Here is a 20,002-nt window from a genome sequence, read left to right as displayed (position 1 = left end):
CATTATATGAATTGTACCCTCTGGTGTTTATGAACTACAATCGATTTAAATATTTTTAATTTAAAGACAAGGCAACCTATGTTGATCAAACATAGTTGAATGGGTAGTTCCGTAAATACAGACTTTGCAGTTACAGTGGGCACAGCTTAATGGTCTCTGGTCAACAGCATTGAAGGATTATCGGTGTTCCTCGGGGACCTTCCCGGACAACTTGGATGTTCTGTCCAGAGGGAGTAGTTTCAGAGGAGAGGAAGCCTCACCTGCCAGTCTGACTCATCTGACAATTCCTGTCCCTGGTGCATGCAGAGTACTTTGGTGGCCATCATTCACTGATTGCAGAAACAGTAGCCTTGGAAGTCTCATACAGGGGGCTTTCTCCGTGTGTACAGTTACACTGGGGAGGTGGTGTTTGCTGACATTATAGAGGATGAGGGGGAACATGCAGGCTCTAGATGCAGACAGTCTGCTTCGGGTTAAATCCTGGTTTCACCACTTACTAGATGTATGATCTTGGGCACAGACTCAGTTTTGCCATCTGTAAAATGGGTGTAAGAGTAGGGCCGGGAATAAATATATTCAGTGTGGGGTTTGGCAGTTCACACGTCCTTAGTGATTTCTGGCTGTTACTACCATCTCATACACGTGGCCATATTGAAAGAGAGCACCCATGAGGCAGACCATGCTTTTATTCCCCATCACATACACAAAGTCTGACCCAGTGCCTGAAATACACTGGCAGGAATTCATGCATGGTGATCATTAACAAGTGATTCATGGGCGCCTGGGTGGCTCAGTCGGTTAAGCATCCGACTTTGGCTCAGGTCATGATCTCACGGTTTGTGGGTTTGAGCCCCATGTCGGGCTCTGTGCTGACAGCCAGCACAGAGCCTGGGGCCTATTTCAGATTCTGTGTCTCCCTCTTTCTCTGACCCTCCCCTGCTCATGCTGTCTCTCTCTCTCTTTCTCTGTCTCTCTCTCTCTCAGAAATAAATAAAACATTAAAAAAAATTTAAAAACCCAAAAAACAAAACCCCAACTGATTCATGAGGTTAATAAAGGGCAGTTGAACAGCAGCCATCTTTTCCCTGTCTGGGCTCTGTGTTAGCAGCGTGGTAAAGGACGGGGGCGACGGAGACTAGAACATCAGCTCTTTTACTGACGGAGCTGCGGGGAACATGGCGTGACACACATCAACGCGGGGCTTCCCGTTCCTGGGTACCTGGCTCCTCACCTGCCTACAGTCCGTGACCACCGCTGGCCAGGCCCACGCATGCCCACCTAGCTAAGCACTCAGGGTACCGCTCACTGTTCATGGGCAGACCTGTCCTCGCCAGAAGGGGAAAGACGGAGCTCAGCTCACGAAGGCCAGGGGACCAGTCACTTGCCCTGGGAGGACGTAGGGACGTGGGTCTTTCACTGGTGGGTGGCAACAAAGAGACAAGCTGGCCGAATGAACGAGCGGATCCGGCTTACTGAAGCTGTTAGACAAACCCAGGTGGATTGTATCTGGTCTCACAGAGTCGATGGAGCTCATTCCGTCATGACCCGTCATGTGGCCACAATACGTACGGGTCAGCTTTGGAGCACGGCTGGGGGTTTTGTGTGTTGTGAGTGACACATCCCTCTTCCCTCTTTCTGCTCTTTTCTCCCTCTTCTCGTTCTACAAGCCTTAACTCAGACATCTCCTGTTCAGCAAGTTTCCCAACTACCTTCATCCACGTTAGATGTCTCTTTCTCTTCCTCCTCCCATCCCCCCACCCTGCACACGTTCCCATCCACACTTGCCACATCGTCATGCAAGCATGTGCTGTCTTGTCTTCCCTCCCCCAGCCTGTGAGCTCCTGAGGAACAGGGACGCACTCCTCAGTCTCTGTAGGGGCCTGGCCCGCACTCGGCCCTCCAGTCCTGCTTGTTGACGAATGAATGCCTCCGACCAGCCTCACTGCCGTTTAGTTCACTTTGAGCCTTTGGCGTTCAGTTCCTGAGAAGGAGTTCAAGGCCCTGAGGGAGGTGCCGCGCCTCCCAGTGTAACGGTGCTGTCGTCTGTTTCTAGGCTCGGGCCCACGCAGCTCAAGATCTTCACCTGCGAGTACTGCAACAAGGTGTTCAAGTTCAAGCACTCGCTGCAGGCGCACCTGAGGATCCACACCAACGAGAAGCCGTACAAGTGCCCCCAGTGCAGCTACGCCAGTGCCATCAAGGCCAACCTGAACGTGCACCTGCGCAAGCACACGGGCGAGAAGTTCGCCTGCGACTACTGCGCCTTCACCTGCCTGAGCAAAGGGCACCTGAAGGTGCACGTGGAGCGCGTGCACAAGAAGGTCAAGCAGCACTGCCGCTTCTGCAAGAAGAAGTACTCGGACGTCAAGAACCTCATCAAGCACGTCCGGCTGGCGCACGACCCGCAGGACAGGAAGGTGCAGGAGGCCCTGGACGAGCTCTGCCTGCTCACCAGGGAGGGCAAGCGGCAGCTGCTCTACGACTGCCACATCTGCGAGCGCAAGTTCAAGAACGAGCTGGACCGCGACCGCCACATGCTGGTGCACGGGGACAAGTGGCCCTTCGCCTGCGAGCTGTGCGGCCACGGGGCTACCAAGTACCAGGCGCTGGAGCTGCACGTGCGGAAGCACCCGTTCGTGTACGTGTGCGCCGTCTGCCTCAAGAAGTTCGTCAGCTCCATCAGGCTGCGTGCACACATCCGGGAGGTGCACGGGGCGGCGCAGGAGGCTGGGCTCTTCGCCAGCTCCATCAACCAGAGCTTCTGCCTCCTGGAGCCTGGCGGGGACATCCAGCAGGAAGCCCTGGGGGGGCAGCTGCAGCTGGCAGAGGAGGACTTCGCGTTCCAGGGCATGAACGCGCCCAGGGGTGCCACCTGCCCTGCGGACGCTGGGCCTCCAGAGGAGGCCGGGAAGGAGCCTGAGGCCGCTGTGCCCAAGTCCGCCCTGCCCGAGCGCTCTGCCACCCCTCAGGGTGACAGCGCCACCCTGCCCCCCTGTGTGCCGGAAGCCGCCACCCATGCCTCTGGCCTCCCTTCGCAGGCCGAGGTCTCTGAGGAGTTTTTACTGACAGGCGATCCCTCCCCTGCTGAGGTGCGCACCGCTCCCAAGGAGATGTTGGACGCCCAGCGCAGAGCCTCCTCCCAGACTCAGGGCGAAGAAGCCCCTTCCCTGCCGTCCAAGGCCAGAGGTGCCGAAGTGAACCGGGACGCGCAGGGGGCCGAGAGCCCCCCGGAGGCAGGGCAGAGAGTGGCTGCCCTCCCTACTGACGGACCAGATCCTAGTAGGTGTCTCAGGTCAAACCCAGGGGAGGCCTCCGACCTTCCTCCAGTAACAGGTGGAGGGGCCGTGGCCCTGCCCCAGCCTGACTCCTGCCCGCCGGCCTCCGAACGCATCAGTGCATTCATGAAGATCCTGGATGGTTTACAGAAGAGAAGGATGAACACCGGTTTGTGCGAGAGGATCCGGAAGGTGTACGGGGACCTGGAGTGCGAGTACTGTGGTAAGGAGGGCGGCGCTGGGCCAGCAGCCGGCGGGGCCCTCGTTCCTTGCGTCCCCAGCCTGCTTTGGGTCACCTCGTGTTTGGTTTGAGCTCATGTCTCTTTGCAAAGAACCACCTGTAAACGAGCCGCCTTTCATCATTTGTAGACAGTAGTTGGCGGCTGCCTGTGTTCCGGTTTGGCACGTGGAGTATTTGTGGAGGCGGCCAGGTTAGGGGGACAGGTAGCCTGCTAGCCGGGTCAGGCACATGTGGAGGCGGCCAGGAGGGCGGGACAGGTAGCTGTGCTGGCCAGGGCGGGCACACGCAGTGGCCTATCTCACAGCTGCTGCCAGAACTTGAACCAGGAAGAAGAATTGTTCTTCTGGCACATGGCAAGTTCAAAGTGTAGCTTGAGTTGTGGCTCTGCTCTCCCTGCAGCTCTTTGCAGGGAGCCCCAAGTAGAGCCCTTCTAGCTCACGGTGCCGCACGGCCCCTGAAGCTCCGGAGAGCTGGCAGTGTGGGTGCTGGGGGAGCCCAGCCCCAGCTCAGGGTCAGCAGGGGTTCGAGACCCTGATCTAGGCAGGTGCACAGAAGCACCTGGGCTGTAACTGGTCCTTGGGAAACATTTGTTTCCTCTTGTCCTAGCTCTGACATCATGCAAATATAGTAGCACCCAATTATAGTAGCACCCTTAACGTTTACAGCCTCCCACCTTTAAAAAGCGATTTCCAGGGGTGCCTGGGTGGCTCAGTCGGTTGAGTTTCCGACTTCGGCTCAGGTAATGATCTTGCAGTTCATGGGTTTGAGCCCCGCATCAGGCTCAGAGCCTGGAGCCTATTTCAGATTCTGTGTCTCCCTCTCTCCCTGCTCCTCCCCTACTCACGCTCATCTCTCTTTGTCTCTCTGTCAAAAATAAATATGCATTAAAAAAAATATTTAAAAAGCGATTTCCAGACAGAAGTGAGGAAAGTGTGACGGGTGACCTGGACAAGCTCGAGAGGGAGATAAAAATAGTAGTAAAAAAATAACAACAAGAAAATGAAATTCAGTGTGAAGCAAACGCCCTTGTTCTCATGTGACGATTTTTTTCAGGCAAACTCTTTTGGTACCAAGTGCACTTCGACATGCACGTGCGCACCCACACCCGGGAGCACCTCTATCACTGCTCCCAGTGCCATTACTCCTCCATCACCAAAAACTGCCTTAAACGCCACGTGATTCAGAAACACAGTAACATCTTGCTGAAGTGCCCCACTGACGGCTGCGACTACTCGACTCCGGATAAATACAAGCTGCAGGCGCATCTTAAAGTTCACACGGAGTTGGTAAGTAGCAAGCCCGGGCGGCAGCACCGTGTGCCCCGCGTGCCCCCTGCTTTCTAACCTTTGCGCGCATGGAAAGGTGCCCTGCTTCCCATGAGCCAGCGCCCGTGAGCGTCAGGCTCTTCGCTTCACCCCAGGACGCCCTTCACAGGGAGAGTCTCGGATACGTTGCAAAATGACAAGTTGGAACAGATTTGCCTTCTGGGCCCATCATTCAGCGTCAGGGAAGATCTCCAGGAGGAGCATCCACAGAGTGGAAATACAGCAAGGATTTCGTAAACGACATTATAAAGGATCCTTAGTGACAGAGGTGGCAGTTGAGAGGTTAAATTCCATAGTGCCCATGAGGCAGTGGGCAGTGTCTAGTTCACAGGGAGAGCGCAGGAAACGTTGAGGACCACGGTGTCCACTTGGGTCATTCGTGGACTCTCTGTGAGGGATTATCTGCGAAGCACTCTGATTTAAAAAAAGACGGGATCATTTAAGCCAAGATGCTGTTAATATTCATAACAGTGAAGTTTGCTTAATTCTTTGTTGGAAGGTGATGTAAGGCAATGAATGACTCTTTAGTTTTGCAGATTCTCACGTAACACAGGGGGCTGACCCCCGAGTGGAGGGAGCCTTCTTCAAGAGATAAAAGGGGCTCAGCTGGCCCCAGGTGTGGTTCCGCGGTGTTGGCATTCCTTTTTATACCACAGACGGCACTGAAGGAGGTGTCCGAAGCTGGGCCTGCTCCCACTGTGCCCTGGCATAAAGATCCACCACGCTGTAGGGCTGGTGACTGGGGTGAAGTCAGGGTGCTGTAGGTATCGTGGGAGATGGGTCAGGGCACATGCTTTGGGGTTAGATGCCTGGGTTCAGATATCGTCTCCAGCACTTGCACGGGCATAGGTATTGGGGCAAGTCACTTGTCCTTTCTGAGATTTGGTTAGCTTTCAGTATAAAACACATATTAAAAAGTATATACCCATTAAAATTTTTTTTAATATTCATTTATTTTTGAGAGACAGAGTGTGAGCAGGGGAGGATCAGAGAAAGAGAGAGGGAGACACTGAATCTGAAGCAGGCTCCAGGCTCTAAGCTGTCAGCACAGAGCCCAACACGGGGCCGGAACTCATGGACAGCAAGATCATAACCTGAGCTGAAGTCGGATGCTTAACTGACTGAGCCACCCAGGCACCCCAGTATATATCCATTCTACACACACATATGTACACACACACATATACACATAATATGCACAGACTACATGCATGTATTATATATGCCTGCAAATGCAGTGCACACGTATACACACATGGTTGTATATGTATATAGATCTCCTAGGGTTACTGGGAGGGTAAAATGGAATGTTCTATAGCAAGAACCTGACTCAGGGACTATGCTGTTGACTGTGTGCTTGCTACCACACATCACCTGGTACCTCTTAGCACATGTTCTCTGTCTCTCTTTCTGAGTAGGGCATGAAGGCGCACTCATCCTGTTTCCTTCCAGAATGGCTGTTAGATTGGAACTGATTCCAGTACCGTCTTAGGGCAGAGAAAACCGGGGTGCAGAAATCATGGCTATGACATTGCTAGAAGCGCGCCTGAGGCCAAGAGCTGAGTGAGGGTAGCATGAGGGCAGCGTGGGGGCAGCCTTAGAGGGTAGCAGTTAAGACCAGGGACCAGGCCGCGGGTTTTAGACTCTGGCTCCCCCATTTACCATGCATCTTTAAGATGTGTCCTGTAACTGCCCCTTGCCTCAGTTTACCCATCCATAAATGTCTAAGAACAATGCCTGACATGGAGTAAGCACCATACGTCATTGACTGTTACAACTACTGTTATTCATTGTACTTGGCGTCTTTGGGCTTGGTGCTCTGTGTCGGGAGACTGTCCAGGAGGTTCCAGGCTGACGCTGCAGAGGAGGCTGTGCAGGAGCTCGGCGGTGTGTGTGGCCGCCTGTTTTGCCCCGTGCCCATTTTCCTTGCCCGTCGTGAGTGTCAGAGGGACTCAGGTGCAGCCCAGGCAGTTCCTTGCCTCTGGATGCTGGTACTCAGCCCTCTGGCCACATCCCTGGTCCTCAGGGTCAGTAGGGCCACGTCTGGGGACGTGTGCTAAGATCTGAAGCCCTGATTTCATATGCTTTCGTATATCTTAATAATCCAACACTTAGGGGGGCTTCTCTTCTCGACTTCCTGTGGTCGTGGATCTTCCTTCAGAGAGGCTCCTCTCCCCACTGTGGACCCTGGAGAAGGCATCTGGGGAAGTGGATATTGGGGAAGGGAAGTGACAGTTTCTGTTTTCATCCTGTGATCTGGACCCTCGTATCTTAATTCTTGTACCTGCTCCAGGAGGTGAGATTATTTCCCCCACGGGGCGGATCAGGAGCCTTCTCTGCAGGGTCGCTCGGTAGCTTGCCCGTGGTCACACTGTCCGTCAGGGCGGACGGTGCTCAGGCCCGCATGCTTATCTGTGAGCCACGCTTTTGTCACTGCCCCCACTGCCCACGCTGCATGGGGGGTCACGAATGGCAGCCATGTCTTTCTGAGGGCCTCTTGGACACTCACACACCATGGGAAGGAACGTGGTGGGGGTGCGCTTTGTCCCACGAGAGCAGAGGCTCTTTGATACTTCCCGTGCTGTGTCTTGTGCCACAATAATGAAGGTCCTTGAAAGTTAACTGCAAGAGAGGAGTGGGAATAAGGGAGCGTGGCTCTGTTGGCCTTATAAAAACAGGGTGTCCTTGTGATTCTTCTGAACACTCGTGTTTTCTTAGAAGTTGTTAAAGTTTGACTTTAGTCCCTGACCCCAGTATTTGCAGTTCTTCATTTGGGACACTTTTTAAAAAATGTTTGTGTATTTATTTAGAGAGAGTGTGTGAGCAGGAGTGGGGCAGAGAGAGAAGGGAGAGAGAGAATCTCAGGGAAGCTCCATGCTGTCAGCTCAGAGCCAGACACAGGGCTCCCACGAACCAGGAGATCATGACCTGAGCCGAAGCTGGACGCTCAATTGACTGAGCTGCCCAGGCGCCCCAAGGGGAAGCCTTTTGTATTTACACGAGGGTATTGAGAGCATTTCCCGTGAAGCATGGGGACTGTATTATGGATGTAGTCATGGCGTCGTGTATGAAAAAGGCTCCAGTATCTTGAGTTTAGACAACATTGGTCTTTTGAAACTGTAAATTATTCTGTAATGAAGCCAAAGTTACCAAGGAAATGTTGACCTGGTGGGGAGATCTTCCATTGCTTACTTTCCTCTCCGAGCCCCAGGCAGCCACTAATCTACTTCCGACTTCTATGGATTGGCCTGGCTGGGCATTTTGTATAAAAGGAGTCATGTGGGGCACCTGGGTGGCTCAGTCGGTTGAGCCTCTGACTTCAGCTCAGGTCACCATCTCTCAGTTCGTGTGTTCAAGCCCTGCATCAGGCTCTGTACTGACAGCTCAGGGCCTGGAACCTGCTTATATATAAAATATATATGCATGTGCATATATAAAACATATATATATGCATATGCATGTGCATATATAAAATATATATATATGCATATGCATATATTATACGTATGTTTTCTCTGGGTTGCAGTGAGGGTCCCACAAGATAGCACAAATGAGTTTTGTGATGTAAAGGTGCTGAGCCAAGGACTTTGGTCAGGGAAGGGTCTCCCTGAGTTGGGAGAGTAGTGTTGTATGACCTCGCCTTGGCCTGGGGCTTGGTTCCCTTGCCTGTGACCCAAGGAGATGGGCCACGTGTGTTAAGAGCCTGCTTGGGTTCCTCTCTCTCTCCCCCCCCTCCCTCCCTCGCTCTCTCTCTCCCCCCCTCCTTCCCTCCCTCTCTCTCTCTCCCCCTCCCTCCCTCTTTCCCTCTCTCTCTCTGCCCCTCCCATGGTTCTCTCTCTCTCTCAAAAAAATAAACTTAAAAAAAATATATATGTAGAACACTCAGGTCAGTTTTTTCAGTCCCTAGGTCATCGTCCATTGGATGGTTGTGAAATCAGTGGATTTCAACTAGTAAGTTGATCACAACTAGTGAGTATATCTTAAAAATGGAGTACCACAGAATCAAATAGAAATTACCAGTATTAGTCACCCTTACGCAGGGTTAAGGTTTGTTTTCTGAGGCCTTTGTTTCATGTGTCAGTATGTTTACATGTGAGCGTGTGTGACATCGTCAGATGGTGATGTCACATGGGTGACCTCCTGTAGGTCCCACTAAAGAAGTTTATAAGTGACTGGCCCAGCTGATGTAGTTCATGTCGTCCTGAATCAGAAACACATGGGGTGAGAGGTTACTGAGCTCATGCCCCCAGTGTCGTTTGAGGGTAATCTGGAATCTGCGCCTTAAGTCCCTCCTGGTGGACACATTTGAAATGGCAGGAAACGGAGCAGATGGTGGATGCCCAGGGTAAGGCAGTCTGCTCCCTTTGTCTTCCAGCTTGGGTCCTCTCCAAGAAGACCTCACAGGTACCAGCCGATCTGAGGGCGCCGTCGCGGCCCCGAGCCTGCACTCAGGAACGGGCGCGTTTTGGTGTTAGGTGCCGACTCCGCCACTCACAGGGTGTGGCTTCCCTTCGGAACTTCTCTGAACTTCGCTTCTGTGACGTGCCTCCAGGCTTGCCCTGGGGCCTCGGGGACAAAGGTTGTGAGGGACGCGGCACAGGTCCAGGCGTCCAGGGGAGAGGCGGGTCTGAGCTAGCTCGTCCTCAGTAGCAGGTGGTGTTGGGCGGTGGAGGACGCCGCCATCCGTCCGTCTGTCCATCCAGGGCATGATGGTTTCTCTGCACCTGTTCCAGATTAGCGTTTGCCCTGTCTTTGAAAAGTGCTTGGTCCGTTCTTGGCCATGAGGGTCCGCATATTTAAAACATCTTACTTGTACTTGCTGCAGGTAAAGTAAAAGAATATATTGCCAACGAAACACAGAGCAAGTAGAGGAAGCCATCCCTGTATCTTTCTGGAAATAAATGGATTTGTCTTTTTTTTTTTTTCAGTGGAGGACAATATTATTGAACTAAAGTGATGGGGTATGAGATTGTTTGCTTTCCAGGGGCCGGGAGCGGATGGGCTTTTCCTCTGTGGTCACAGACCGTTTGTTGCTACGTCGCCGTGTTGGGCATTTGTCCGCAGTGCTGAGGACGCGGGGCTCCCCGAGCCTCCCGAGGGGAACACGCAGCTCCCGGGAGCAAGGCCGACGTGTAGAGCGGAGGGCCTGGCCTGGCACAGCTGAGCTGCTCTCCGCGGCCGGGACGATCCCGGAGCCGAGCTCCTGAATGGTGCACGTTTGCGGCTTTTATCGAGCTTGTTCAGACCGGTCCCCGCCTGAGCGGCATCTCTTCTGCCTCTGTCATACGTTCGGCCTCCGCGTGTGGGTAGCTCTCAGTGGCTCACGGGCCCCTGAGCAGGGCCGGTGTCTCACACCCCTGTCCTCGGCGCAACGCCTGGCGTGTGTCAGGGGTCCCTGGAAGGTCTGAGGAATGAACGAGTGAGTCCGTGGAGTTACGGCCTTTCATTCCTCAGAAATTGTTCAGAGTGCAGTCTCCCACCTTATTTTTTAAATTTATTTTATTTTTTATTTTTTTTTAAAGTTTATTTATTTGTTTTGAGAGAGAGAAAGAATCCCAAGCAGGGATTTTAATTTTAATAAATTTTTAAATTTTATTTTATTATTATTTTTTTTAAGTTTGTTTATTTGTTTTGAGAGAGATAGAGAAAGAATCCCAAGCAGGCTCTGTACCGTTGGCACAGAGCCCAGTGCAGGGCTCGAACCCACAAACCATGAGACCCTGACCTGAGCCGAAATCAAGTTGGGCACTTAACCGACGGAACCACTGGGGTGTCCCCAACATCAGATATTTTATACGAGTAGCACTTACGCCATAGTTAATACACTCGGTGCCAGGGGCAGGCTTGATAGCCTCCACCCGCTGCTGGCTTCAGACTTGAGAACTGCCCAGTTGCCCTGGGGGCCGAGGCACCTGCAGTAGAGCTGTTGACCACGGTGAAGTTCACCCAGAGCAGAGAGGCGGGGCCCGAGCCTACGCCCAGGCCTGGGGCTACTCCCGCACCCCACACTGTGGCCACAGACTCCAGCTGACGCCTGTCTTCTTTCAGGGGGTCCTGGGTTGAGCTTTGAAGGCCTCTTCCACCAGAGCAAACAAACTCCGAGGTCTGGGCGCCTTGACTGTCGTCATTACCACACGGGCCTGTCCCTCGCCGCCTCTGCCAGGAACTCTTTTAACAGCCGCTCTTTTTAAGTTTGCTGTGTCAGTTTGGGTTTTCATCTCTGGTGTGGAACTGAGGTCTGAAAAAGAAATAAATGAGTCCTGAGAGTGAACCCTCCTCCCAGCGCCCCTTCCCACCGCCTGTGTCCTTCTGACAATCTTCAAAGGCATCAAGAAATGAGGGGCCCTGATAAGCTCTAAGGTAAATTGCTCTCAGACTATCAGAGATTAAAAGAAAAACAAATCAAATAGCAAGGACTCAGGGGAGATCACTGTAAACTCCCTCAAAGCCCTTTGAACGCGTCTGTCGTGTGTGCTGATGAGGGTGCTGGGGGCAGCTGACAAGCCTCCTCCGGGACGTGCGCTGGGCCCCACGGCGCCTTTCCCAGCGGCCTGTGAGCACGACTTCCTGTGTGCAGACCCGGGGAGCGACGGGGTGACCTGGAAGGCTCAAGGGCAGAGGACGACAGTGACAGAAACATCCCGGGCAGCCCTGAGCCCACCATGTCGCCTGCGTGGAAGTCCGCGGCCCTGGCTGGTCACCGAGCTCCAGACAGGTTCACTACAACCGCCGGGGCCCCTGGGGCGCCCGAGGGTGCTCTGGGGAACAGTGCTCACAGGAGGCGTCCCGCACCGGCAGCAGCTAACCCACAAAGGAGTTCGGAGGGGTGCTCGCTCCGTTCCGTATCAGAGATTCCCAGGCTGCATGAGCCCCCAAGCAAGCCCGACATCTGAGGCTGAGTTGCATTCATGGCAGCGCTGCGGCCGCAGTAGTGAAGCCTTCCAGATGTATTGAGAGCTCACCATGGGCCAGGCTCTGTTCTAGCACTTTACATGTGTTGTCTCTTAATAACCTCGTTGTTCAGAACAGTTACAGGTTCACTGCAAGTTGAGCAGAAAGTACAGAGACTTTTGTGCGCTAGTCACACCCGGGGTCCGGAGGTTACATTAAGGCTCCCTCTTGGTGCTGTACATTCTAAGGGTTTGGACAAATGTATCATGACATGTGTCCACCATTATAGCATCATGCACAGTTGTTTCACTGATCTAGAATTCTCTTTGCTCCGCCTGTTCATCCCTCTGTAACCCCTGCATTCTGGCCACTGTGGATCCTTCTACTGTCTCCATTGTTCTTTTTCCAGAATGTCATGCAGTTGGAATCCTGTAGTATGTAATCTTTTCACATTGGCTTCTTTCACTTAGCTATATGCATGTAAGTTTCTTCCACATCTTTTCATGGCTTGAAGGCTCATTTCTTTTTAGTGCTGAGTAGTTTCCATTGTTTGGCTGTACCACAGTGTACCCGTTTGTATTCAGTATTCTGGACTTCGGCCATTCTAACAGGTGTATAGTAGCATCTCTTTTTGGCTTTAATTTGCATTTCCCGATGACCTATGATGTGGAGCGTCTTCTCATTTCCTTCCTTTGGTGAGGTGTCTAGCTCTTTGGCCTGTGTTTTAATTTTTTTTTTTTTTTGAGTTTTAAGAGTTCTTTGTATATTTTGTATACTCTTTGTATAAAGTATCCTTTATCAAATAACATCTTTTGCAAATATTTTCTTTCTTTATGTGACCTTTTTTTCCCTTCTCTTGACAGCATCTTTCGTAGAGCAGAAAACTTGAATTTTAACAAAACCCAGTTTTATGGACTCACTCTTTCATGGATTGTGCCTTTGGTGTTGTATCTAACCAGTCATTACTATACTCAAGGCCATCTAGGTTTTCTTGTATGCATTCTAGAAGTTTTGTAGTTTTGTGTTTTACGTTTAGGTGTGTGATCCACAACGAGTTAATATTTGTGGAAGACTGTAGATGTGTGTCTGCCATTTTGGCTGTCCACTTGTACCAGCACCGTTTGTTGAGAAAACTCTCTTTGCTCACTTGTATAGTATTTGCTTCTGCGTCAAAGATCAGTTGACTGTATTTAAGTGGGTCTATTTCTGGGCTCTCTTCTCTTTCACTGATCTATTGTCTGTTCCTTTACCAGTGCCACACTGTCTTCATCGTTGTTGCTTTATGGTAAATCATGAAGCTGAGTTGTGTCCGTCTTCCAACTTTGTTTTCCTTCTCCAATATTGTGCTGACTATTCTGTTTCTGTTTTTGCCCCTGTATGTAAGCTTTACAGTCGTTTTTCCATAACCATAGAGTAACTTGCTGGGTGGGATTTTGGTTGAGATTGCATTGAATCTGTAGATAGATCCAGTTGTGAAGAACTGACATCATAACGATATTAAGTCTTCCTCTCCATGAACATAGAATGGCTTTCCACTTACTTTTTTTTTTCTTTGATTTCTTTCATTAGCATTTTAATTTTTCTCATATAGATCTTGTACATATTTTATTACACTGATACATAAGCATTTCATTTTTGTGGGGTAAATGATACCGTTTTTAGTTCCAAATTCCACTTATTTATTGCTGGTATGTAGGATAGCAATTGACATTTATGTATTAACCTTTTATCTTGTAACCTTGCTGTAATGATTGCTTATCAGTTCCAGGAGTTTTTTTGTCTATTCCTCCAGACTTTCTGTGTAGATGATTATGTCCCCTGCAAACGAAGACAGTTTTCTCTCTTTTTTCTGATATGTTTGTCTTTATTTCCTTTTCTTGTCTTACTGCTTTAGCTAGGACTTCAGTACAGTGTAGAAAGGAGTAGTGGGGGATGGCATCCTTGCCTTGTTTCTAATCTTAGTGGGAAAACTTCCAGGTTCTCACTATTAAGTACGATGTTATCTGTAAGTGTTTTGTAGATAATCTTTGCCAAGTTGAGGAAGTTTCCCTCTCTTCTTAGTCTGTTGAGCTTGTGTATCATGAATGGGTATTGCATTTTTTCCAATTCTTTTTCTGCTACTACTGATATGAGCATGTGATTTTTATTTCTTAGCCTGTTGGTGTGATAGATTATATTATTTGATTTTAGAATGTTAAGTCAGCCTTGCCCACCAGGGATAAATCCCACTTGGTTGTGGTGTATAGTTCTTTTGTTGTTGTTGTTGTTTTTAAAGTTTATTGAGAGAGAGAGAGAGAGAGAGAGAGAGAGGATGGGGGGGCAGAGAGAGAAGTAGAGAAAGAATCCCAAGCAGGCTCTATGCTGTCAGTGCAGAGCCTGATGTGAGGCTTGAACTCATAAACTGTGAGACCATGACCTGAGCTGAAACCAGAGTTTGATACTTGACCCACTGAGCCACCCAGGCTCCCTACCCCATTTGGGGTGTACAGTTCTCTTTATACAGTGTTGGATTTGATGTACTAATGTTCTGTTGAGGATGTTTGCATCTCTGTTCATGAGAAATACTGACCTGTAATTTACTTCTCTTATAATGTTTTTGTCTGTTTTTGGTATTATGCTAATGCTGGCCTCATAGAGTGGGTTAGGAAGTAATTCCTCTGCTTCTATTTTCTAAAAGAGATTGTAGAGAATTGGTATACCAAAAAATTATATTTTTTCCTTATGTGTTTAGTAGACACATCTGGGCTTGGTGCTTTTTCTTTTGGAAGATTATTAATTATTGATTCAATTTCTTCAATAGAGTTAGGCCTGTTATGATTATTTCTTTTTGTGTGAGTTTTGGCAGATTATCTCTTTTAAGGAATTGGTCTGTTTCACCTATGTTGTCAAATTTGTAGGAATAGAATTGTTTATGGTATTCCTTTACTACCTTTTTAATATTCATGAGATGTGTAGTATGTCCTCTTTTTCATTTCTGATGTTAGTAACTTCTGCCCTCCCTTTTGCCTAGTTAGCCTGGCTAGAGGCTTAATGATTTTCTTGATCTTTTCAAAGAACCAGCTTTTGGTCTTATTGATTTTTCTCTATTGATTTCTTGTTTTTAACTTAATTGGTTTCTGCTCTGATTTTTAATATTTTTTCCCTTATGCTTAATTTGGGTTTAATTTATTCATCTTTTTCTACTTTCCTAAGGTGGAAGTTTAGATGATTGATTTTAGATCTTCTTTTCGTTTTTTTTTAAGGTTTTATTTATTTTTGAGAGAGAGAGACTGAGCAGGGGAGGGGTAGAGAGAGAGAGAGAGAGAGGAGAGAGAAAGGAACAGAGGATCCCAATCAGGCTTTGCATAGAGAGCACAGAGCCTGACATGGGCTTGAACTCATGAATCGTGAGATCATGACCCGGGCTGAAGTCGGATGCTCAACCGACTGAGCCACCCAGGTGCCCCTTCTTTTCTAATATTATACATTCAGTGCTATATAGATTTCCTCCCAGGTACAGCTTTCATTGCTTTCCATAGATTTTGAGAAGTTGTGTTTTCATTTTTATTTAGTTTAAAATACTAAAAAATTTTTTCTTGAGATATCTTCTTTAACTCATGTTATTAAAAGTATATTATTTAATTGTGCATATTTTGGCATAGTCTAACTGTCTTTATTGGTTACTAGTTTAATCCTTTGTGGTTTGTGAGCAAACACTGTATGCTTTCTATTCTTTTCAATTTGTTGAGGGCTGTTTTATGGTCCAGAATGTGGTCTATTTTGGTAAATGTTCTGTGTGACCTTGAGAAGAATGTGTATTCTCCTGTTGTTAAAGTAGTCTGTAGATGTCAGTTATACCCAGCTGATTGATTGAATTCAGCTGTGCTGTTGAATTCAGCCGTGTCCTCACTGATTTTCAGCTTGCTATATCTGTCTGTTTCTGAGAGAGGGGTGGTGAAATGTCCAACTGAGATAGTAGATTTGGTTACTCCTTGCCATTTTACCAGTTTTTGCCTCATACTTTTTGACTCTGTTGTTAGATGCATAGATATTAAGGATTATTATGTCTTCTTAGAGAATGGATTCCTTCAGTGTTATGTAATAACCCTTTTTATTGCTGATTGCTATCTTTGAAATCTCTTCTCTCTTAAATGAGTAAGTACTTCCCCTTTTTATGAGTGTCAGTATGGTATACCTTTCTCCATCCAGTTCCTTTTAATCTGTATGTGTCTTCAGATTTAAGGTGGGCTTCTTAGAGCCAACATATAACTGGATCTTGTTTTTTGATCCAGTTTGGTAATCTGTTAATTGGCGCATTTTAGATCATTGATGTTCAAAGTGATTGTTGATACAGTTGAAATAATAGTTATCATATTTGTTCCTGTTTTCTGTTTGTTACCTTTGTTCTCTGTTCCTTTGTCTTCCACTCTTGCCTTTTGTAGTGTTAACTGGGCATTTTATATGGTTTCATTTTCTTTCCTTTCTTAGCATATTACTTATACTTTTTTTTTTTTTTTACTTTTGGTAGTGTTTACCCTAAAACTTGCAGTATATACATTTATATAGAATCCAAGTTGGCTTACAGAGAGCCCTGTTCCACATTATGGGTAGTGTCAGTATCTTGTAGTAACAAAATAATCCTAGTGCCTTCTTCATATACTGTGTATCATTGCCGATATTTATTTACTTATATAACCATTTGCATAGAAAGCATACATTATTGAATACATTGTTACAGTTACTATTTTGAACAAACTTTCTGTTAGATGAATTAAGATTAAGATCAATAAAACCTTTTATTTTACCTTCACTTCTCCCTTCTCTAGTGCTCTTTCTTTATGAAGAACAACTTTTGACTTTATCCAGTTTGTTTTTGTCAACTTTATCTTGTTTTAATATTTCTTGTAAGATAGGTCTTCGTGGTAACAAATTCTTTCAGTTTTGTTTGTCTGAGAAAGTATTTCCCTTCTTTTTTTTTTTTTTTTTTTTGAGAGACAGAGAGAGAGAGAGAGCAAGACAGATGCATATGTGAGTTGGGGAGAGGCAAAGGAAAGTGGAGAGAGAATCTTAAGCGGGCTCCGCACTTATCTGATGAGGGGCTAGATGTCACAACTGTGGGATCATGACCTGAGTGGAAATCAAGAGTCCTATGTTTAACCGCTCGAACCACCCAGGTGTCCCTCCTTCATTTTTGAAGGATAGTTTTGCAGGGTACAGAATTCTGAGTTGGTGCTTCTTCTTCTTATTTTTTTTTTCCTTTCTGAAAACATTTCACTCCATTCTCTTCTTGCTTGTGTGGTTTCTGAGAAGTTGGGTACAGTTCTTATCTTTGCTCCTCTATAGGTAATGTGTTTTTTTATTTTGTTTTGTTTTGACCTCTGGCTTCTATCAGTACTTTTTCTTTATCTTTGGTTTTCTGTAGTTTGAAAATGATAGGTGTGGTTTATTTGGTCTTATTCCTACGTGGTGCTCTCCGAGTTTTTGGGATCTGTGCCTTGGTGTTTGACACCATATTAGGGAAGTTCCTAGTCATTATTGGTGCAGATATGTCTTCAGTTCCTTTGTCTCTTTCCTCTCATATTCCCACAATATGTCCCTTGGATACTCTGTGTTCATCAGTCTTTCTGCTTGCTTTTCAATTTTAGAGGCTTCCTTTGAGATGTCCTTAAGCTCCAAGATGCTTTCCTCAGCTGTGTCCAGTCTACTCACACACCCATCCAAGGCTTTCTTCATTCCTGCCGCAGTGGTTTTGATCTCTAGCATCTCCTTTTTGGTTCTTTCTGAGGTTTTTTGCCTCTGCCTCCGTGGCCCCTCTCTTGTGTGCCATCTGCTTTGTCCAGTAGAGACCTTGGCGTGTGCATCTGAGTTGTTTTAAATGCTTGGTCTGATAATCCCCAAATCCTTGCCATATCTGAGTCTGCTTTTGTTGCTTACTCTGTCTCTTCAAACTGTGTTTTTTGCTTTTTTGCGAGTCTGATAATAATTTTTCCTTTTTCATATGTGGGCAGGATGTACCAGGTACAAGGAGTTGCTGTAAATTGGCCTTTTGTAATGTATCGGTAAGGTGTGGGGGAGGAGAATCATTCTATAACTGTGATTAGGGCTCAGTTTCTCAGGAGCCTCTGCCTGTGGGCATGAACTTCAAGAGTGTTTCTCATTCTTTTTTTTTCAACTCCCTTAGGTGAGTAAGGAGGGCTAAAGTGGGCTGGGTTTGGGTCTGTCCTTTCTCCCATGTAGAAGGCTATAGGGGGCTGGAATTGGGTATTTCCCTTCCTCCAGGTAGCTTAATCTCTGATAATATCCCGGCAAGCAAGGCTCTGGTAAACTGGTATCCTCTGGGGGCAGGTCTTGTCAAGAATAGAATGTTCCAGTGTATTTCAGAATGGTTCCTTTTCCCCCATTTCTGCCAGAAGTATGGGTTTTTCTCTGATACTCACTGTGACTACAAGGTCAAGCTCCTAGGGGCTAACTCACAAAGGTGGGTGCCCCAGTGAGCCGTAGCGAGCTCCCAGCCGCTGGCCAATTCTGGTCTTGCCTTCCCTGCTCTGGTCCTGGCTTCCTGGGGGTTTTGCTCCCATAAGTTGTGATTGTCTGCACTCTCTCCAGGTTTTGGGGGGTAGTGGTTTGCCCTGTGACCTCATGCGTCTTACGGGTGAAGGAGAGTTGTTGCTTTTTCAGTCTGTTTCATCTGCCGTTAGGATGGAGTAGAGTCCTCTGAGCCTCTTCCGTGCTGGACTGGAAATTGGAAGTCCACTTTATGTGTTTGTAATTTCATTCTTCCTCCTACCAACAGGCAGCTTTCATTGCCAAGCGAGGAAACCAAGGCACGGACAGGTTAAGTCACTTGCCCAAAGTTCCCAAGCTAGTAAGTGGTGAAACCAGGATTCGAGCTCAGGGACTGAGAGTCCTGAGTGTGCACCCTTAGTCCCTGTCTCACAGGAGCAGGAGCCTGGCCTACAGAGGTCTGCTTTGCACACCCATCTCTGCCCTCTGGGGTGGTGTGACCTTGGGCAGCTCCTCTCGCGCCCCCTAGGTTGTGGTATGTGACACACAGCCCTCTGCATGAGGAAGTTGTTAAGAAATGGTCGCTGTTGCCTCTATCGTTATTTATTAGTATGAGTGACTGCATTTTCGGGTGGCTCTGAGGCTTGTATTCATTTACTAAGATATGAGAGCACTTGGTGCCAGGCTGAGCTCCTAACAGGCGCTCAACCAGTGGTGGGGATTCGTTCTCTTATAGATCCGAATGAACACAGACTGTGAACATCTTCTGGAACTTTCCTTGCACTTGAGGCTCCTGCATTTCTCATGGGCTTGTGATGTACGTTTACACAGGTCACACTTCCGAGGCTTGTTGTGGGTTTGTGCGGGTGTTTCCTGCTTGACTCATGTGCACTGGTGCAGCCTCACTTGGTTGTCTTCCCTGACGGGGGCGCCGAGGGTGGGAGCATGAGGGGAACCCGTACACGTACCCTTCTGTTGTCCGTGGCCTCTCCCACCCGTCTGGGGCCCCTGCAGCGGATGCCCTCTCCCTCCCTCAGCTCACGCCCTGCTGGCTCCTCAAGTCCCCATCCCACCGACGGGCGTAAACAACCCACTCTCTTGCCGCAGAGTTCTGGAGGCTGGGGTTCCAAGATCAGGGCGTCGGTGGGGTCACTTCCTCCCGAGGGCCGTGAGCGAGAATCTGTTCTCTGCCTCCCTCCGAGCTTCCGTGTTTCGCCTGCAATCTCTGTCGCCTCTTGGCTTGTGGACTCGCCGCCTGGACTCCTCGTGTGCGTGTCAGCTTCCAAACAGCAGACCTGCTGGATCTGGGCCCGGCTAGCAACTGCTTCTTAGCTAGGGACAGCGAACAGCTGCGGTGACCCGCTTTCCAGAGAGGGCTCCTGAAGTGCTGGGGGTAGGGCTTCACTGTGTGACTGCCGCAGGGGACACGGTTCAGCCCATAACACCCACCGTCTGGGGAAAATTGGCGCGTGAATGAGCCCGGTAATGAGCCGAGAGAAAAGGCAGATGAGCCAAAGCTGGAGCTTGATCGTTCACATGCGTTTCTCCCTCCATGGGAGCTGGGTCCACGGAGCGAGGAGCGGTGCGGCACGAAGCTCCGTGGGACACGGGCCTGTGGAGTGGCAGGAGCAGCCCAGGTGGGCATCTGTCCATTCAGGTCCAGACACCCACTCTTTCTCTCACACTTGGGGCTCATCCCCCTGGGCCTCGGTTTCCTAATCTGTAACATGGGCACAGTGATGCCTGTCCGTTGAGAGCGGCTGTGAGTCCTGTAGAGTAACTGTGAA

At 48.7% G+C, this 20,002-nt stretch overlaps 1 protein-coding gene across 3 annotated transcripts in view; it reads left to right on the top strand.

Annotated features, from left to right (window-relative positions):
• ZFAT (zinc finger and AT-hook domain containing) overlaps positions 1–20,002 on the top strand; it is a 171,631-nt gene that overhangs the window by 57,595 nt on the left and 94,034 nt on the right. For all 3 annotated transcript variants that reach the window (XM_077749961.1, XM_077749963.1, XM_077749962.1), the window contains 2 exons: positions 2,054–3,498; positions 4,570–4,802. In XM_077749961.1, the coding sequence (XP_077606087.1) occupies positions 2,054–3,498; positions 4,570–4,802 (1,678 nt within the window). The remainder of the gene's footprint in view (positions 1–2,053; positions 3,499–4,569; positions 4,803–20,002) is intronic.

The sequence above is a fragment of the Crocuta crocuta genome, unplaced genomic scaffold, assembly GCF_008692635.1.
Source record: "Crocuta crocuta isolate KB4526 unplaced genomic scaffold, BGI_CrCroc_1.0 scaffold119, whole genome shotgun sequence".
Lineage (NCBI taxonomy): Eukaryota > Metazoa > Chordata > Mammalia > Carnivora > Hyaenidae > Crocuta > Crocuta crocuta.
The sequence above is the reverse complement of the archived record's forward strand: the minus strand, read 5'-3'. Positions and strand labels throughout refer to the sequence as shown.